At 42.2% G+C, this 21,461-nt stretch overlaps 1 protein-coding gene across 1 annotated transcript in view; it reads left to right on the forward strand.

Moving 5' to 3' along the window:
- sufu (suppressor of fused homolog (Drosophila)) overlaps nt 1-21,461 on the forward strand; it is a 109,722-nt gene that overhangs the window by 25,535 nt on the left and 62,726 nt on the right. The window contains exon 3 of the mRNA XM_063071283.1: nt 8,685-8,821. Coding sequence (XP_062927353.1) covers nt 8,685-8,821 — 137 coding nt within the window. The remainder of the gene's footprint in view (nt 1-8,684; nt 8,822-21,461) is intronic.

The raw sequence follows: 21,461 nt of genomic DNA on the forward strand, positions 1-21,461 counted from the left end.
CTGTTTTTACCTTCTATTTCCCTTGAAATAAATGCCAACATTGCATTTGCCTTCTTTACCATAGATTCCACCTGTGAATGAATCTTCTGGGAGCTTTGCACAAAGACTGCTAATCCCCATTGGATCTCTGATGTTTGAATTTTCTCCCCTTTTAGATAATAGTCTGCTTTTACCAAATTGCAATATCATACTCTTTCCAACACTATTCCATCTGCCATAGTTCCTTTTGTAATAGCAATGGCACTCCTGCTCCCTGATGCTCGTGGATCTCTGGCATGCAGCTAGTGTCTTCTGAAGTAAAGTACTTATTTGGTTCATCTGCCATTTCTTTGTTCCCCATTACCTCACCAGCATCAGTTTCCTGTGGTCCAATATCGTCTCTCGCCCTTTTATTCTTTATATAACTGAAAAAACTGTTAACATTCTACTTAATATTTGGGAGGGAGGAGAAGATGACGGTGCAACGCAGCGTGCGCAGCCGCTCCGAATGATATCGTATGTGTTAACTAGGATGCCGTGCGCAATCCTGATTTGACAGGAGACAGCTGTGAGAAGCACGGAGGAACACCTGGAGAAACTTCTGAAATGCCGGCTTCGCTGCTGCGGCTACTGTACGATCGAGAATCTACGGAAGGGAAGGCCCCAAATCCTCGGCTTTGCCTGTTGCCAGGCCCAGGGTCGAAGCACTCGGCAGAGATGGTGCTCGGTGTTGGAGGGCTGGTCGGAGGCTCGGAGTTTTCGGACGGACTCGAATCGGTTGTGGTCAGATGCTTCCAGGATGCTGCATTGGCAAGTTTGTGGTGCTTGGAGGCTCATGGCAGGAAGAGTTTTTTTTTCCTTCCACCGTCTGCGTGAGATGACGGGACTTTCAAGAGGCTTTGAGACTTTTTTTACTGTGCCCATGGTCTGTTCTTCATCAAATTACAGTATGGCTTTGCACTGTTGTAACTGTATGTTATAATTATGTGGTTTTTGTCACTCTTTCAGTTGGTTTGTCTTGTGTTTCTGTGATATTCTGGAGAAACATTGTATCATTTCTTAATGCATGCATTACTGAATGACTGTAAAAGAGGACTGCGTGTCCTCATAATCTAATATTATTGACTAGCTTGCTGTCATATTTCATCTTTTCCCTTTTTGTTCGTACATGAATGACGTACGTCATTGCACCACCACATAAATCTGTCCCTCACTAAAGAGTACATCTTCTCTTGAGCTCCTATAATTTTCTTCCGATTGGTTTGGAAGTTACAAAACATAACTGTGGTGATGAAAGAATTTTAAAACGAACCTGTGCCGATTGTACTAGTGATCACTTTTTTATTCTTTGGAAGGGGAGAAAGGCAGTTGGGTCCTAAAAATGTTTAAATTAACGGAGTCGTAATTTAAAAAAAATTACGATAAAGTTTTTATCGTGATAAATTTTTAAAAAATCAGCAATGTCTGACTACTTTGGAAAGATAGATGCGTTTGATTGCATGACACATAACTGGGTGGTGTATACTGAACAAATTGAGCGGTATTTTGAAGTGAATGAAATAGCCAATGGAAAACGAATACCAGTTTTACTTGGAGGAAGAGCATACAGTTTGCTTAGAAGTTTCATTGCTCCAGCCAAAGTGAGCTTTGCTGATATTGTGAAAGTAATGCAGGAACTTTTAAAACCAAAACCATTGTTTATTACAGAACAATTTAGGTTTCATAAGCAGAATCAAAAGGAAGGGGAGTCCATTTCAGCTTACATGGTTGAATTGAAGAGATTGAACTGAGCATTGTCAGTTTGGTATTGGGGCTAATGATGCACTGAGAGGTTGTTTAGTTTGTGGAATCATTCAAGAAAATATTCAAAAACTGCTTCGAACTGAAACACAGCTACCATTTAAAAGAGCAGTTGGAATTGCTGTAACAATGGAAACCAGAGATGCAATTGAGTTACTGTCAGGAATGAAAGTGAGCATGAGTGAAGTTGCAACGTCTAAACAGAAACCTGCCTAGTCAAGCAAATTATTACCATTGTGGCAGGGGCTCACATACACCAGACCAATGCAGGTTTCAAGACAAATTTTGCAGAAAAGACAACAGAGTAGGACAGGTACAAAGAGCATGTTGGGCAGACAAAAATAAATAAATGGACTGCTGAGGAGAAGAAGATTAAAAAGTAAGTGACAGGCTCAAAAACAGCAGTAATCTGCATACTGTTGATGGAAAATCTGATGAGTGACATAGGACTAGGTAGCCTTGAGATTTATAATGTGAAAATGAAAAGAGATGAGCAATGTGCTTACACCAGAAGTGAACAACAACTTAATTAAAATGGAATTGGACACTAGCTCGGCAGTTTGTTATTCCACAAAATGAGTTGTTCAGCATTTCAGAGATACTGAACTAAAGCTTGCAGATGTCCAACTCATACTAGGCAGACAATAACTTCTGTGGGACTGACATTCCTTACAGTGAAATACAACAACTAACAAGCCACATTGAATTTGTATGTGGTAAAAACAGGAGGACCAGTATTGTGGGATAGTGATTGACTGAGACAAAGACAACTTGATTGGTGATCTATCCACCATTTGTATGCCACATCCCCTGTAATAGTCAACTGAATGTGAATTAAGCAAGTTACTGGGTGATGCTACAGGAGTGTTCAATGATGATATCAGAAAACTCCAGCATATCAAAAGTAAAATGGTGCTAAATGACAATGCCACAGCCAAGTTTTACAAAGCCCATCTGATTCCTTACACCACCTGTGATAAAGTAGCTAGTGAGCTAAATTGTGCGGAGGCTGAAGGAATTATTTTCAAGGTTGAGTGGAGCCGAAGGGTAACGCCAGTAGTAACAGCAGCCAAAAAGAATAGGTCTGTCAGGATCTGTGGTGATTTTGAGGTCATCATCAACCTAGTACTGAAGGTAGACCAATACCTTCTGCCCTGGATAGAGGATATCTTTGCAAACCTTTCTGGAGGAAAACACTTCAGTAAAGTGGACTTGGCTGAGGCCTACCTACAGATAAAGACTAAAGAAGAGTCCAAAGTGTTTCTCACCATAATTACTAAAGGATTTTATCGCTATAATAGGCTTATTTTTGAAATAGTGTCTACTCCTGTCCTTTGGTAGAAAGCTATGGATCAGGTGCTGTAAGGCTACCCAGGCACTCAGTGTTAACTGGATGACATCATTGTTACCAGTGAGAATGATAAGGAACATCTCAACTCTCAAAACGGTGTTAAAAAGATTAGAAGACAAATGCAACAAGTGTGAATTCTTTAAAGCAAGCATCACTTACTGCAGCTACATTTAATGCACAAAGATTACATGTGTGTTAAAAAAATTCAAGCAGTGGTGGTTGCCCCAAGGCAAAGGACATGTCACAATTGCAATCTTTATTGGGATTTGTCAATTACTATAATAGGTTCCTGTCAAATCCGGCTACTATGCTTTATTCCTTGTAATTCAACTCATTACTGTAGATCGGGAGGAAATGGCAACGGGCAAAGCACTGTGAGATGGCTTCCAAATGGTAAAGCAAATCGTCACATCAGACACAGTACTCACAACATTATAATCCATATCAAGTGAAGCTTGCCTGTGAAATTCAAGAAGACAACTAATCATGGAAGTGCTGATGGATTGTCCCGTTTACCCTTCGAAAAGGAAATACCTGAAAAATTTACAAAAGACACTTTTTATGGCTCTATAGTGGCTGGAATGTACAACGGAAATTCTACTTTCTCCATTTTTTTTAAACCAGCACTGGGATGAACTTGCCTTTGATGGAGGTTGCCTTATGTCGGGATTGAGAGCTGTTGTACCATCCAAGTTGAGAGTTAAATGTTGGAGGAGCAATATGCAGGACATCTAGTGTAAACATAACTTTGCTGGATCAAATAACGACAGCACAAAAAGACCGTTACATATCTTTTCACCTGTTTATTTCTTCGAGCTCAGCCAGCGAGTGAACTTGGACCCGACATCAGGGAGAGACCCTTTCTCATCTCCCCGGCAGTTCTACAAGTTCACTGCCCGATGTCAGAATTGTCAGAAGTTATAAGGCTACCGATACAAAAGAATAATCAGTTTGATGACCATTCCAGTCAAGTCAATGGACTATTGATACAGAGAACAATCAGTTTGATAACTATTCCGGTCAAGTCAATGGACTATTGATATATAAGTACAATCAATTTGTTAGACACTCCAGCCACCTTAATTAAAGAAAGGAATGTCCTACTTGGTTTGCTGGAGCCACAACTTAATGTCAAAGATAAGAACATCCGTCAAATTTGTGCTTTAATTAAGAAAGGAATGTTCGGTCTAATTTCCATCAGGTACTGCTTTTTGTCAAAATCAAAAGGTGTGAAAAGCCCAGAGACATCTCATGTGGATCTGGGCGAACTTTAAGCCTTATCTTGCTCTAAAGAAAGCAACTGTGAGACATTATCCAAACACACTGCAGTCACAGAATTCATTTTTTTAGAGGAATCTTGAGAATCCCCCATTCCCTTAAACTTTATCACTAGATGTGGTCAAAATGAAAACATTGGCTTGAAGTGTTGTCTGGTGGCCTGGGGTAGATCAGCATTTCGACCAGCTTTCCCTGCACTGTTTGCGGTACCAACACATTCAGAAGATGCCATGAGCAGCACCTCTGCATCCCTGGGATTTTTGTGGATTTTGCCAAATCATTCATGGGCACAAATTTCTTGATGGTGGATGTAGCTACAGTGGCCAGAATCATTCACAATGGCCTCCACTACAGCCTCACAGACTATTGATGTGTTAAGAAGCCTCTTCTCAAGGACTAGTATTCCAGAACATTTTGTTGCAGAACAGTTGCAGTCATTCCTGAAAATGAATGGAATAAGACGTATTACTTTTGCACCATATGACTCTATTTACAAATGGCTTGGTGGAAAGATTTGTCCAGAGTCTGAAGAATGCATTGTGGGCAATGTCAGCAGAACACACTACACTGACACTGAATCAGAAGCTCACCAATTCCCTCCTTGGATGTGGCAATGCAGCACACTCCACAACCAACAATGCTGTTCCTGGATCTTCCCTTGTGTTCACACTTAGGTTTTCTCAAACTCAATCTCAGAAGGAGTATGCAGGACAAATAGCTAAGGCAATTGAGGGCTCCTCAAACAAGGAGGGTTGATGTTTCACTCCTGGACAAGCAGACCTGGTGAGGAACTACAGGTGTAATCAAAAGTGAGTACTTGGAAAGTTTAAGACAGGCTACTGTGAGAGGTGAGGGAGGAGATTGCTAATGATCTTTGCATCATCAATGGGGATGGGGAAGGTTCCGGAGGATTGGAGGGTTGCCGATGTTGTTCCCTGATTCAAGAAAGGGAGTAGAGATAGCCCAGGAAATTGTAGACCAGTGAGTCTTTCTTCAGTGGTTGGTAAGTTGATGGAAAAGATCCTGAGAGGCAGGATTTATGAATATTTAGAGAAGCATGATATGATTAGGAATGGTTAGCATGGCTTTGTCAAAGACAGGTCTTGCCTTATGAGCCTGATTGAATTTTTTGAGGATGTGACTAAACACGTTGATAAAGGTAGAACAGTAGATGTAGTGTATATTGATTTCAGCAAGACATTTGATAAGGTGCCCCATGCAAGGCTTATTGAGAAAGTAAAGAGGCATGGGATACAAGGTGACCTTGCTTTGTGGATCCGGAGTTGGCTTGCCCACAGAAGGCAGAGGGTGGTTGTAGACGGGTCCTATTCTGCATGGAGGTCAGTGACCAGTGGTATGCCTCAGGGATCTGTTCTGGGACTCCTTCTCTTTCTGATGTTTATAAATGACCTGGATGAGGAAGTGGAGGGATGGGTTAGTAAATTTGCTGATGACACAAAGGTTAGGGGTGTTGTGGATAGTGTGGAGGGCTGTTAGAAGTTACACCGGGATATTGATAGGATGCAAAACTCGGCTGAGAAGTGGCAGATGGAGTTCAACCAGGTAAGTGTCAGGTGGTTCATTTTGGTAGGTCAAATATGATGGCAGAATATGGTATTAATGGTAAAACTCTTGGCAGTGTGGAGGATCAGAGGGATCTTGGGGTCAGAGTCCATAGGAAACTCTAGGCTGCTGCGCAGGTTGACTCTGTGGTTAAGAAGGCATACGGTTCATTGGCCTTCATTAATCGTGGGACTGAATTTAGGACTCGAGAGGTAACGTTGCAGCTATATAGGACCCTGGTCAAGACCCCACATGGAGTACTGTGCTCGGTTCTGGTAGCCTCACTGCAGTGAAAAGGAAAGTACGTCGCATCTGGAGTTTCTCTGGTTAGCAGACGATTTCCCTCCATGCCTCTCTGACGTAGTGGGGAACCACCTATGAGGCAAGTTACAGCAGTGGTTTGCCATTGCCTTCTGCCGGGTGAGTTTCCAAAGAGATCACCAGCTCATAACCCAGCACGGATGGAAAGCGTGCAGGGAAGCCGGCTGGATTCGAACTCTGGACCTTTCGTTCCGAAGTCTGCCACTATGCCACCAGCTGGGTCCTCACTACAAGAGGGATGTGGAAACCATAGAAAGGGCGCAGAGGAGATTTACAAGGATGTTTCCTGGATTGGGGAGCATGCCTTACGAGAATAGGTTGAGTGAACTTGGGCTTTTCTCCTTGGAGCGACAGAGGATGAGAGGTGACCTGATAGAGGTGTATAAGATGAGAGGTATTGATCGTGTGGATAGTCAGAGGCTTTTCCCCAGGGCTGAAATGGCTAGCATAAGGCACAGTCGTAAGGTGCTTGGAAGTAAGTACAGAGGAGATGTCGGGGTTAAGTTTTTTATGTGGTGAGTGCGTGGAGTGGGCTGCCAGCGACAGTAGTGGAGGCGGATACAGTAGGATCTTTTAAGAGACTCCTGGACAGGTACATGGAGCTTAGAAAAATAGAGGGCTGTGGGTAAAGCCTAGGTAGTTCTAAGGTAAAAACATGTTTGGCACAGCATTGTGGGCTGAAGGGCCTGTATTGTGCTGTAGTTTTTCTGTGTTCTTTTCCTAGAACTGGACCACTCTCTTACAATGGTGATTGTGTCTGATGTCATCTGGAGATGACACATTGATCAGCTGAGGAGAGCAAAGTCAGTTGTTAAAAGTGGCCGGAGCAGCCAGATTCAACTCCTACAGCCACCATTGAGGAGTCCCCAGAACCTGCGATTGGTTCATAGCCACAAGTCTCACCTGCCAAGCAGGCCGATTTCCCCCTTGTCAGGAAAGACATTATCCCACCAGAGTAAGAAACTCTCCACAGCAATCAAGTCTTTCAGCCTGAATGGGACAATTTTAATATTAACTAGCTGTGGGTGTTTATATAGTAGTTGTTTTCTATAGTATAAAGACGACTTGAAAGCACTATTTGCCATGTTTTTGAGATACATTCTATATTGAGTTGGAGTTTATAGCTAAGCAAGGAGGAGTGTTGCGTATTTAATATTTTGGTAATATTTGAGTAGTTTGATTAAGCATTCTTTGTTTACCTAATTCATACGCGTTATATTAAGAGGTATGTGAATGGCATGCATCATTATGCCACCATGTCATAAATGTGTGCCTCACTAAAGAGAAACCACAGCGTACAATTTCTACTGGGCTCCCGTGTATTTCCTTCAATTAGTTTTGGAGTCACCAAAGATGAAAACCACAATCAATGTGAATTTCTAATCATGTTTCCTGTTGTCTTCCAGCTGTTTTACATCATGTATACAGTTTTTAGAGCAAATTGTATTGCATGCTATCAGGCTGACTATATTTTGGGGGCACTTTGTTAATGTGGGCACCATATTAATTGAATTTCACAATAATGATCAAATATTGCTGTATTACTTAACTAGAATATTACTTATTCCCACTTGCTAAGAAGAAAATGATTGTAATGAGTACCATTGTATTCCAATTCCTGTTATTAGTTTTAGAATCTCTTGCCACTGCTGTGTTACTTAAGCTTGTGAAACACGCCTTGCATAGATAATAACTCGTGTATCTCTGGTGTCAGTATATTTACTTTAAATTTATAGATCATTTCATTTGGTTGACGTGTCTTAATTTTCAAAAGTTGGTGAATGTAATCTTGTAGATGTCAAAATTAAACTTAGCTAAACATAGCCATAATTGCTTCCCATTTCCTTTCTCCAAACATACTTGGGATGTGGAAGACAATTCTGCTGACTTGTTGTACCCAGCAAACATCGTAGGACTACTTTGGTCAGCGTGTCCCTGAAGTCATGCTCTGGCAAGCCGTAGTCTTTAACCTCTAGTCAAACTAGCCATGGCTTTGAAATATTTTACTGTCAGTGTTTAGACATAAAAACAGTTGATTTTTCTAAATTAAAAGAAGTTAATTGCGCAGAAACAGAGTACATTAAGTAAGCTTTTAAAAATTAAACTGCCCTTTTCTCCCAACCCTAACATCATTGGGCTTTTCGTGTATAGTTTAGTGTTAGAGCCAAGTGATGAGTGTGCCAGCGTTTACCACTCAACATGTGTTGGTTTAGTGGACGTGGGTGTGTCTGTGGATCATGGAGTGGATAAAACATCACAATTCACTCTGTAGCATTACTATAATGAACATTCACTGAACTTCCATTCGACAAATTTTGAAAATTAAGACGTCATCAAATTTAAAATTGTCTTCATGCAAATAAAAATAATTAAGACATCTTCTGTTGTCCAGATTTACAGGAGTGGAAGGACCAAGTGGCTTTGGGTTTGAATTGACTTTCCGGTTAAAACGAGAAACTGGGGAAACTGCGCCTCCAACGTGGCCAGCTGAATTGATGCAGGGTTTGGCCAGATATGTATTCCAGTCAGGTAAACTTCCATAATTATTGCATTTACAAATGGTCAATGTAGAAAGAATGTCAAGTCTTCCTACAAAAAAGACATTTTCTACAGCTTTGGAGAACATGATGTAGTACAGTACAGCAGATTTGGAGCTGAATTCCTGTGGAGTAATGTTGTGGAGATCCTAGTGCTTTGGTTCTCAAATGCAGAATTTTTCTGTTGATTTGTTTTTTATATATACAAACATTTTAAAATGCAGTGGATTCCAGTTAACGGGACATATCAGGACCTGTATATTTTGGCCCAATTAACTGTCTGCCCAAATAGCTGAAGTTTTATGGAAATAGTTTTTAAAAAAAAATGTATTAAAAATTCAAACTGAGCAACAAATTATGCATTTAAATGAAATACAGAACAAATTAGAACACTATCAATACTACTAAGGAACCTAAAGCTGTGTTAGTTCCTAATAGTTATCAATGGAGGAATTCATCCAGTGTACTCTGCCATGTTATTTTGACTATAAATGAACAAAATCAGTGCAGGCACCCAGTGCAGATAACAGACTGCCTTCATACAATGCTTTCATTGATTGCCTTCCAAACATTACTTTTCATTTGTAACATTTAAGATTGTTGATACCTTCAAATTTTTCAAAGTACCTAACTGGTTGAAGTTGTGAAATGTTCATTTTCACTCCTGGCTGTTTCAGGTATCTTTAAGCATGAATGCTTCAAACTGCAGTGAGCAAAAGCCTGCAATGTCTTACTGCTTATTTCTCGCCAACTATCAGTGACAAAAATCATTGCTTTTTGAACACGAACGAACACACACACACACACACACACACACACACACACACACACACACCCCTACCTGACGGTCTTCCTCCTCTTCCTGGACACCCCGCTCTGGTCTTCTGCCTGTTCTAGATTTTTTTCATTTCTACGCCCTCTTCCCCCTCTCTGATCCTAGCTCTTATCTGTGCCGACCTTCAACATCCCCTCCGACCTTCCCCTCTCTGAAGTGGAACACTCTGTCCTCGGTAAGGGCCTCGCCCTTGACTCCCTGTGCCCACACATTAGTGAGTTCTGCACCTATCCTTATACTGAGCTCTTCTGCCACTGCCTACTTCAGCAAGGACTCTCCACCTTGAACCAATGATACCTTCGCCTGTCCTCAACCCTCCTCTTCTTCTTGGATACCCTGCTCTGGATCTTTTCATTGCCAATTGCTGACGGGACATCAACCGTGTCAACTTTACCACTCCTCTCTCCAAACCTAATCTCACTCCTTCCGAGCGCACTGTTCTCCACTCTCTCTGCCCTAATCCTGATCTCACCATCCAACCTGCAGATAAGGGGGGTTCCTGTAGTAGTCTGGTGTACTGACCTCCACCTTGGTGAGGCCGGGTGGCAACTCTCAGACATCTCTTGTTTCTTGAACAGGACCCCACTAAGGAGTACTAGGCCATTGTCTCACACACCATCAATGACCTTGTTAACTCTGGGGATCTCCCATCCACTGCTGCCAACCTCATAGTTTCCTCACCCTGCACCTCCCGTTTTTACCTCTTACCAAGATCCACAAACCTGCCTGTCCAGGTAGACCCATTGTTTCTGCCTCACTGAACTTGTATCTGTATACCTCGACTCTGTTTTATCCTTCCTGGTTCAGTCCCTTCCTACCTACATCCCTAACACTTCGCATTCTCTTGATCTTTTCAATGATTTCAGGTTCCCTGGCCTCCATTATCTCATTTTTACTATGGATGTCCAGTCCCTATACACCTCCATCCCCCACCAGGAAGACCTCAAAGCTCTGCGTTTATTTTTCTGGACACCAGACCCAATCAGTTCTCCTCCACCACCACTCTCCTCCGCCGAGTGGTACTTCTCATCGTGCAATAATCTCTCCTTTGGCTCCTCCCACTTCCATTACAAAAGGTGTAGCTATGGGCACTCGCATGGGTCCCCCTAATCTTGCCTGTTTGTTGGCTACGTGGAACAGTCTATGTTCCAAGCCTCCACTGGTATCACTGCAACCTTTCCTATAGTACATTGATGATTGCATTGGTGCTGCTTCTTGCACCCATGCTGAGCTCATCGACTTTACCTCCATATTCCTGTCTTCACATTTACCCGCTCCATTTCCGACACCTCCCTCCCCCTTCTCAATCTCACTGTCTCTATCTCTGGAGACAGCTTGTATACAGGTACCTTTTATAAACCCACTGATTCTATCTGGACTATACCTCTTCCCACCCTGTTACTTGTAAAAATGCCATCCCCTTCTCAGTTCCTCCATCTCTACTGCGTCTGCTCTCAGGATGAGGCTTTTCATTCTAGAATGAAGGAGATGTCCTCCTTTTTCAAAGGAAGGGGCTTCCCTTCCTCCACCGTCAATGCTGCCCTCAACTGCATCTCTTCCATTTCAAGCATGTCTGCCCTCTCCCCATCCTCCCGCCATCCTACCAGGGGTAGGGTTCCTCTTGTCCTCACCAACCACCCTCCGCATCCAGCACATAATTCTCCACAACTGCCACCATCTCCAAAGGAATCCCTCCACCAAGCACATCTTTCTCTCCCCCCCCCCCCCGCAACTTACTGCTTTCTGCAGGGAATGCTCCCTACGTGACTCCCTTGTCTACCTTTCCTCCCCACAGATCTTCCTCAAGGCACTTATCCTTGCAAGCGGCACAAGTGCTACACATGCCCCTACGCCACCTACCTCACTACCATTCTGGACCCCAAATAGTCCTTCCAGGTGAGGTGACACTTCACCTCTGATACTGTTGGGGTCATCTACTGCATCTGGTACTCCCAGTGTGGCCTCCTGTATGTCGGTAAGACCCGACGTAGACAGGGAGACTGCTTCACCAAGCACCTACATTCCGTCTGCCAGAAAAAGTGGAATCTCCCAATGGCCAACCATTTTAATACCACTTCCCATTCCTATTCCAACATGTCCATCCATGGCCGCCTCTACTGTTGCAGTGAAGTCACACTCAGGTTGAAGGAACAACATCTAGTATTGCGTCTGGGTAGCCTCCAACCTGGTGGCATGAACATCGATTTCTTGAACTTCTGGTAATTGCCCCTCTCCCTCCTTCACCATTCCCCATTCCCATCTCTCGCCTTATCTCCTTATCTGCCATCACCTTCCTCTGATGCTCCTCCCCCATTGCCTTCTTCCATGGCCTTCTGTCCTCTCCCATCAGATTTCGCTTCTCCAGCCCTGTATCTCTTTCACCAATCAACTTCACAGCTCTTTACCTCAGCCCCCCTTCCTCGTTTCACCTATTACGTAACAAAAAGTGCTGGAGGAACTCAGTAGCTCAGGCAGCATCTCTGGGAAAGAGTGTACTCGATGTGTTGACACCCTTCAAGAATTTAAGTTTCTTGGCCCAAAACTTCGATTATACTCTTTTTCCATAGATACTGCCTACTCCTCCCATCTTCCTACTTTGACTCTACATCTCTTTCTCTCTAGTCCTGATGAAGGGTTTTGGTCTAAAACGTTGACTATACTCTTCCATAGATGCTGCCTGGCCTGCTGAGTTCCTCCAGCATTTTGTGTGTGTGTATGTGTATATTGCTATTTAAAAACTGTTTGTTCTAAGCACGATGTAGTGTTGCATGGTCACTCATGGAAATGACATTAGTTAGAAACTCTGGTAGCAGTAGTTGAAACAGGGATTACACCTAGAATGGCATTTGGAGAAAACTGAATTCTAGTGTTGTATACATCTCGTATAATCACTTCCTCAGAAGTAACTTTGAAGTGTAGCAGCTTTTAATGCTATAGGAAATGTGCTTGCCCGTTTGTCATGTAAAATCTCCACCAAGAGTAAAGTGATAATGGGAGTCAGTACAGAGAAATGAAATTTATGCTCCCTGGCTGGAATCTTCTCAGGATTTTCTTTCATTTCTTCTGATTTCTGGCATATGTTTATGTTCCTGTTGCTTTTAACCGTGAGTTAAATATTGGCCAGGATTATGTTTTAATTTCATATCCAAAAAGATTCCACATCTGACAATAGAGCACATGAGCAGAATTGCACCAGAATGTCAGATTGCATTGTTGTGCTCTCAAGTGGTAATTGAAATAAATTTTGTTGATCTGGGATGTTCCATGTGAGAGAAAGTAATGGTACATGAGAAATGATTGTATGCTTAGAATTTTCCGGTCATTAAAGTACTTGAGCTTTGTAAATATTTTGGGCCAAAGCAAACCCATCACTCTGCTCTATGACTGATCCCATTGCAGTGACAAATCATGCTGGCATTCCTGGCAGAAGAACAACTTTTTACTTTCATATACTTGATTATTGTTTTAATTTTTGTTATAATTGTTTTTTAATTTAAAGTAATCTTGACAGTTTTTATTTTCTGATTAGCAAAGACAATTAAAATCTGCTTAAGAACCTTGATAATTTTGAAAGGTGTTGATTATATGCATGGTAGAAAATTTGAGTTGCAAAATGGTTTAACCTAAATGCAGATCTGACTTTTGAGGAGCATAACTATCTTCAGTTTGATCTTCAGTTCTTACGATATTCATATTCTACGGGTAGTTCACCCTGTCTTCGTACCTCTGTGTCACATCATAAACTGCTTGTTGACTCACTGGAGCCTGCCAAGTATATCTGTGTCTCAAAAGCAATTGCTGTTTGTCTTCCTCTTAGTTGTACTCATCCTGTCTTGCTGGATGAGTAGAACACGAGTTGGTGAATTTTAAAAACAGTGCATCTGTGTGTTAATAAACTTTGGCCAGAAGACATAGCTGTTGCATTTTTAGCAGTGTCCTCAGGCACTTCTGAATACAGAGCAGGAATGAGTGAATTATAGTCACATCTTTTTCAGAAACTTGAGATGGAGAACAATGATGTTCCTTCAGTTCTTTGTATTTGGTCTTCTGATGCTTCATGACTCTAAGTCTTGAAAGCCAATTTTACACCCATTGGCTTTGACGTTACATGGTTGGACCAGGACAAATGATTGGTGATGTTCACACCTAGGAACTTGAAGTTGCCAATATTATCACTATTGCTGTAGACAGGAGTATGTGTACCACCAGCCCCCTTTCTGAAGTCAATGATCAGTTCTTTTGTTTTACTGACACTGAGGGGAAATCTGAATTTGCAGCAACATGCGAGTGAAAATGAAACTACCTGCTATGTGCTGTTGTTGTTTTGGTTTCTCTCCTGGCTGTACTAGACGCTGCCAAATTACTAGAAGAATGAATTGAGAACTTTAAAATAGTTTCATGAGACTTCTACAACAAATGAATCATTGAAATATCAAATCATAGGTTGATACTGAGATAGAAAAAGAGCTATTGGTTTGACAGGTAACAAGAACCTCTGCAACTCTTATCAGAGCCTTTCTGCAAGCTATTGTGAATAGATGAATTAAAAAGAGGAAATCTAGAACAAGTTGGACGCCGACTACAAAGGTTGGTTAGGTTTCAAACTGACAAACGTACAAGGATGACAGAAGACCTGAACATAAGGAGGCTGCAGCTGAGATGCTTGAGGCTTGGTGTAGTCTTAGGACTGACTCGACTTCCTAACCCAACTGTCTTCTGAAATGAAGAATAGTAACATATTCAAATGCTGTATGGTCAGTGGGGGATAAACTCCTTCCATTTATTTACATTTTATCTAAGTTGCTAGAGCTGGGTATTTTTTTTTGATGGGGCATACTATCATTCTGAAACTTTAAGATTCATTAATCATAACAATTCTATAACTTCATGATTTGTCTTTTAGTTAGGTATGATTCAGTTTGTACATCTTCAGATTTTTCTTGAGTGGCTGATGGTGAGGAAGGATTCATTGAGCCCAGCTACCTCTAATACCTTAAATAATTTACTACTTGATGTATGCAATCTGATGTTTTTGTTTATTTTTCCTGTTTCTAGATACTAATTAGTTAATTTATTTTAAATGCATTGACCACCAATAGAGTTTGTAGAGTGCCAGCAGTATTAGAGATTAATAAAATAAAATTATTCATGTTTTTTAAAAATCAACTTTTAAAAGTTCCTTACATACAGCCATTATTTTGTTCAAATTATCTGTGCAGCTATACTTTGAATTATTCATAATGATGCATAAAAATAGAATTAAAATATGAGAATTTTGCTAATGTGAAGAAATTAAAATTGAATGCCTATTTTAAGATTTTTAGTAATCTGGTGAATGTGAACTATGGTCTTACACAATTCAAACTTGCATGAGACTATAGTTCCAATTCCCAGGTTATGACACTTTAGTTTCATGGGTACAGATGTAAATTTGTTCATTTGCTTTAACTGAGCACGAATGGTAATGGGTTGCAACCAAATTAGCAACAGATTTTCTGTGGAGCTCTGAAACCTCTTGAATGGCAAGGTGCAAGTATAACAAGAAAACATTCTCCAAACCTACCACCCCACCGGCCTCCGGGTCCAACATATTATTCTCCGTAACTTCCGCCACCTCCAATGGGACCCCACCACTAAGCACATCTTTCCCTCCCCCCCCCTCGCATTCCGCAGGGATCGCTCCCTACGCAACTCCCTTGTCCATTCGTTCCCCCCCCATCCCTCCCCACTGATCTCCCTCCTGGCACTTATCCGTGTAAGCGGAACAAGTGCTACACATGCCCTTACACTTCCTCCCTTACCACCATTCAGGGCCCCAAACAGTCCTTCCAGGTGAGGCAACACTTCACCTGTGAGTCGGCTGGGGTGATATACTGCGTCCGGTGCTCCCGATGTGGCCTTTTATATATTGGCGAGACCCAACGCAGACTGGGAGACCGCTTTGCTGAACACCTATGCTCTGTCCACCAGAGAAAGCAGGATCTCCCAGTGGCCACACATTTTAATTCCACATCCCATTCCCATTCTGACATGTCTATCCACGGCCTCCTCTACTGTAAAGATGAAGCCACACTCAGGTTGGAGGAACAACACCTTATATTCCATCTGGGTAGCCTCCATCCTGATGGCATGAACATCGACTTCTCTAACTTCCGCTAGGCCCCACCTCCCCCTCGTACCCCATCTGTTACTTATTTTTATGCACACATTCTTTCTCTCACTCTCCTTTTTCTCCCTCTATCCCTCTGAATATACCCCTTGCCCATCCTCTGGGTTCCCCCCCCCCCGTCTTTCTTCCCGGACCTCCTGTCCCAAGATCCTCTCTTATCCCTTTTGCCAATCACCTGTCCAGCTCTTGGCTCCATCCCTCCCCCTCCTGTCTTCTCCTATCATTTTGGATCTCCCCCTCCCCCTCCAACTTTCAAATCCCTTACTCACTCTTCCTTCAGTTAGTCCTGACAAAGGGTCTCGGCTTGAAACGTCGACTGTACCTCTTCCTATAGATACTGCCTGGCCTGCTGCATTCACCAGCAACTTTTATGTGTGTTGTCCAAACTTTGTGTTGTATAGGTCTCTTGAGAGATTGGACCATCATATGAAACACTGCTCATTATCTTTTGAGATTTAAGTAATACAAATTCTGTATACCTTTTGAATTAGAGAGCTGGTACTTTGAAATGTTTACAGCCTACAAGCATTTGAAGAACATTTCAGTGGCTAGTCAATAATAGCAAATGAGTGAATCCATAACGTGAATTAATTGTGTATAAGTTAACTTTTCTGCACAAAGTCTGTCTCCACTGGCACATGCAGCATCTCAAGCTCCCCCTCACCATAAAAAGGTTGAACTAAATAATAGATAAATGGAAATTGTCAGTGTGAAGATGGTTACTTTCACATTCTGAGTTTACATTAAGTGTCACCAGATGAAACTTTGCTTGAAAATAGAACTGCACAAGGATGGATAATGAGAGCTTGCCAGAGAATGAAGTTGCATAACTCAGTTGCTGGACTAATAAACTTTACCTTGAGAAAATTCATGTATTTTGTTCATTTTCCCCCTCCCTATCCCTACAGTTCGTCTTGCAGCTATGATCGTGTAAAACCAAAGCTGTCAATTAGTTCATCTTGAAAACACCATTTACATTCATGAAGCTATAGCTGTTTGGCCTATCTATTAACTATCAAATATGAATGACCACCCAAATATTATAGTATTCCCAAGAGCATTCAGCTGTTGGCTTATCAGTGCAGGGACAAATCTCCAAAATAAGGCTTCCAGAAAATATTTGCAACAATTTGTTAGGTTTCTAATGTTAAATGCTAGGAATTGATATGTGGTGCAAGAATGTCATAGTGATTCTGACTGTCTACTGTTGTTTGTTTGTATTCGGGTACAAATTGTTGGAAGAAGTAGCATTTGGACTGATCTGTAGGTTTGTTGTCTGGTTTTCTGTAGGTACTAGCCTTAAAATGTTGTAGTTTAGGCATTTTTAAAATTTCTCATGTAAAATATGATTAAACTGGCCTCTAAACTAAGAATTAAGTAGTTAACAATTCTCAATTGTTGGCACTGGCAAAATGTGGTTGCTGTCATTGAGGATTTGATGAGAAAGCCAAAATTGATTTCCAGAAGTATGGTGTGTATTTTGAAGCAGATTAAAAAGTACTCAAGTATTTGCTATGTTATATTAACGTCATCTCCCTAAATCAGGGGTCCCCAACCTTTTTTGCACTGCAGACCGGTTTAATATTGACAATATTGTTGTGGACCGGTAGGAGGGGGTAGAGTTGCCAACGGACAACAATAATAGTCAAATACGTTGGGTTTACCTCGAGAAAGACTATAATGACCATGAAGCCTTGCGCGGGCACCAGTGCGCATGCGTGACTTGCTCGTGTGTAAGTCCCGATTTTCCCCCCTCCCCCCCACAAATCCCTTTTGGCGATTCTGTTTGGGGGGGGGGTGTTTATCACGACCGGAATATAGGTGATAAGTGGCTAATACACTCAATTTCGTTTCTAAAAGGGTTTATCTAACGAATTTAATATTAAACACACAGCGCATACTTCCCTCGCATGAATATAGTGATAAGTCAATTATCAGGGGAGGACAGGGGAGCTTGAAGTAAGTGTTGAATGAACTTCCGGTAGAAGTGGTAGAGGCAGGTTCGATATTATCATTTAAAGAAAAATTGGATAGGTATATGGACTGGAAAGGAATGGAGGGTTATAGGCTGAGTGCAGGTCAGTGGGACTAGGTGAGAGTAGCGTTCGGCACGGATTAGAAGGGCCGAGATTGCTTGTTTCTGTGCTGTAATTGTTGCATGGTTATATAAGTCACTTATAAGTCAATAGCATCATAACATTTTAAATGACGTTTGTATATTAAACACACGGCACATATTTTCCCTGTATGAACATACAAAATCATTGTAACACACCAATATCGCTGAATCAGTGGGAACCCTGGGCTTGTTTCCCTGCAACAAGACGGTCTCATCGAGGGGTGATGGGAGACAGCGATACTTGAAGGGGGTTCCTTATGTCCAGTCTATTCCGCAACTTAGTTTTCGTTGCATTCATCGCAGAGATATGTTGGAAATGGAAGCAACGTTTTCAGTGCTTTCGTGGCTATCTCAGGATATTTAGCCTTGACTTTGATCTGGAATGCCGGCAGAGATGTTATGTCAAACATACTTTTCAGCCCGCCGTCATTTGCAAGCTTGAGGAGTTGATCTCCTTATCACGCTGACATGGATGATGCGCGGGTAATGACCTTGCGTGCTTAGTGACCTCGCATGCATTCAAGCTCAACAGTGGGCGTGACAAGGAATGAAGAAAGGTGCAGCTGACTCATATCACCAAATCATATCGTTTCCTCGCGGCCCGGTAGCACATGCTTTGCGGCCCGGTACTGGTCCGCGGCCCATTGGTTGGGGACCGCTGCCCTTATTGACAATCCCTGATTATTACTATCATAGACATCAATATTCTATAGTTGTCTGTGTTGTATGCTGTTCGGATTATCTCTGTTTATAGTGCAGCATTAATATTTTATTCATGTTTTTTTAACCTGGAATCTTCTGGAATGGTGATCCTAGAATATGTTGGATTCTGATGTTTTCATCCAAGGTTCTTTCAGAAGTCAGGAAAAGGGCACAACATTTGTTGCTTCACAATTTTCTTAAGTGTTAACAGAACAAAGAGAAATTGAAATGAACAGTAATGGAGGTCTACTGAGTGAAGGGAGAGACAAAAAGCTAAGATCTAATAATCTCCCCTCCCTTTTTTAATTCTAAATCACACATTTAGAATCATTGCATCTGAAAATTCACAAGGCAGAAAATTTTATGATATATACCTTAAGTATAAAATACTCAAAAGCTACCCAAGTTATGAAATGTCAAACTGTAGAACATAGAATAGTACAGCACAGTACAGGCCCTTCAAACCACAATGTTGTGCCGACCCTCAAACCCTGCCTCCCATATAAGCCCCCAGCTTAAATTCCTCCATATATATACCCGTCTAGTAGTCTCTTAAACTTCACTAGTGTATCTGCCTCCACCACTGACTCAGGCAGTGCATTCCACGCACCAACCACTCTCTGAGTAAAAAAACCTTCCTCTAGTATCCCCCTTGAACTTCCCACCCCTTACCTTAAAGCCATGTCCTCTTGTATTGAGCAGTGGTGCCCTGGGGAAAAGGCGCCGGCTGTCCAGTCTATCTATTCCTCTTATTATCTTGTACACCTCTATCATGTCTCCTCTCATCCTCTTTCTCTCCAAAGAGTAAAGCCCGAGCTCCCTTAATCTCTGATCATAGTCCATACCCTCTAAACCAGGCAGCATCCTGGTAAATCTCCTCTGTACCCTTTCCAATGCTTCCACATCCTTCCTATAGGGAGGCGACCAGAAGTGGACACAGTACTCCAAGTGTGGCCTAACCAGAGTTTTATAGAGCTGCATCATTACATCGTGACTCGTAAATTCTATCCCTCGACTTATGAAAGCTAACACCCCATAAGCTTTCTTAACTACCCTATCCACCTGTGAGGCAACTTTCAGGGATCTGTGGACATGTACCCCCAGATCCCTCTGCTCCTTCACACTGCCAAGTATCCTGCCATTTACTTTGTACTCTGCCTTGGAGTTTGTACTTCCAAAGTGTACCACCTCACACTTCTCTGGGTTGAACTCCATCTGCCACTTCTCAGCCCACTTCTGCATCCTATCAATGTCTCTCTGCAATCTTTGACAATCCTCTACTCTATCTACAACACCACCAACCTTTGTGTCGTCTGCAAACTTGCCAACCCACCCTTCTACCCTCACATACAGGTCGTTAATAAAAATCACGAAAAGTCGAGGTCCCAGAACAGATCCTTGTGGGACACCACTAGTCATAATCCTCCAATCCGAATGTACTCCCTCCACCGTGACCCTTTGCTTTCTCCAGGCAAGCCAATTCTGAATCCACCTGGCCAAATTTCCCTGGATCCCATGCCTTCTGACTTTCTGAATAAGCCTACAGTGTGGAACTTTGTCAGATGCCTTACTAAAATCCATATAGATCACATCCACTGCATTACCCTCATCTATATGCCTGGTCACCTCCTCAAAGAACTCTATCAGGCTTGTTAGACACGATCTGCCCTTCTCAAAGCCATGCTGACTGTCTCTGATCAGACCATGATTCTCTAAATGCCCATAGATTCTATCTCTAAGAATCTTTTCCAACAGCTTTCCCACCACAGACATAAGGCTCACTGGTCTATACTTACCCGGACTATCCCTACTATCTTTTTTGAATAAGGGGTCAACATTCGCCTCCCTCCAATCCTCTGGTACCATTCCCGTGGACAACGAGGACATAACGATCCTAGCCATGGGCTCAGCAATCTCTTCCCTCGCTTCGTGGAGCAGCCTGGGGAATATTCCGTCAGGCCCCGGAGACTTATCCATCCTAATGTATTTTAATAACTCCAACACCTCCTCTCCCTTAATATCAACATGCTCCAGAACATCAACCTCACTCATACTGTCCTCACCATCATCAAGTTCCCTCTCGTTGGTGAATACTGAAGAGAAGTATTCATTGAGGACCTCGCTCACTTCCACAGCCTCCAGGCACATCTTCCTACCTTAGCTCTAATTGGTCCTACCTTCACTCCTGTCATCCTTTTTTTCCTCACATAATTGAAGAATGCCTTGGGGTTTTCCTTTACCCTACTCGCCAAGGCCTTCTCATGCCCCCTTCTTGCTCTTCTCAGCCCCTTCTTAAGCTCCTTTCTTGCTTCCCTATACTTCTCAATCGACCCATCTGATCCTTGCTTCTTAAACCTCATGTATGCTGCCTTCTTCCACCTGACTAGATTTTCCACCTCACTTGTCACCCATGGTTCCTTCACCCTACCATTCTTTATCTTCCTCACTGGGACAAATTTATCCCTAACATCCTGCAAGAGATCTCTAAACATCGACCACATGTCCATAGTACATTTCCCTGCAAAAACATCATCCCAATTCACACCCGCAAGTTCTAGCCTTATAGCCTCATAATTTGCCCTTCCTCAATTAAAAATTTTCCTGTCCTCTCTGATTCTATCCTTTTCCATGATAATGCTAAAGGCCAGGCATTCCCCTTGGTCGGCCTGTCCACATACTGTGACAGGAATAATTCAATAGTCTAAGAATTAAACAGATCCAACAAATTGATAATAGTGAAGTTTGCTTAGGATTCAGCAACTGTTCCTAAAATATAGCTGTTTTATAAGTGAAGCTGAAATGCCATT

Source organism: Mobula hypostoma, chromosome 19 (genome assembly GCF_963921235.1).
Source record: "Mobula hypostoma chromosome 19, sMobHyp1.1, whole genome shotgun sequence".
Taxonomy (NCBI): domain Eukaryota; kingdom Metazoa; phylum Chordata; class Chondrichthyes; order Myliobatiformes; family Myliobatidae; genus Mobula; species Mobula hypostoma.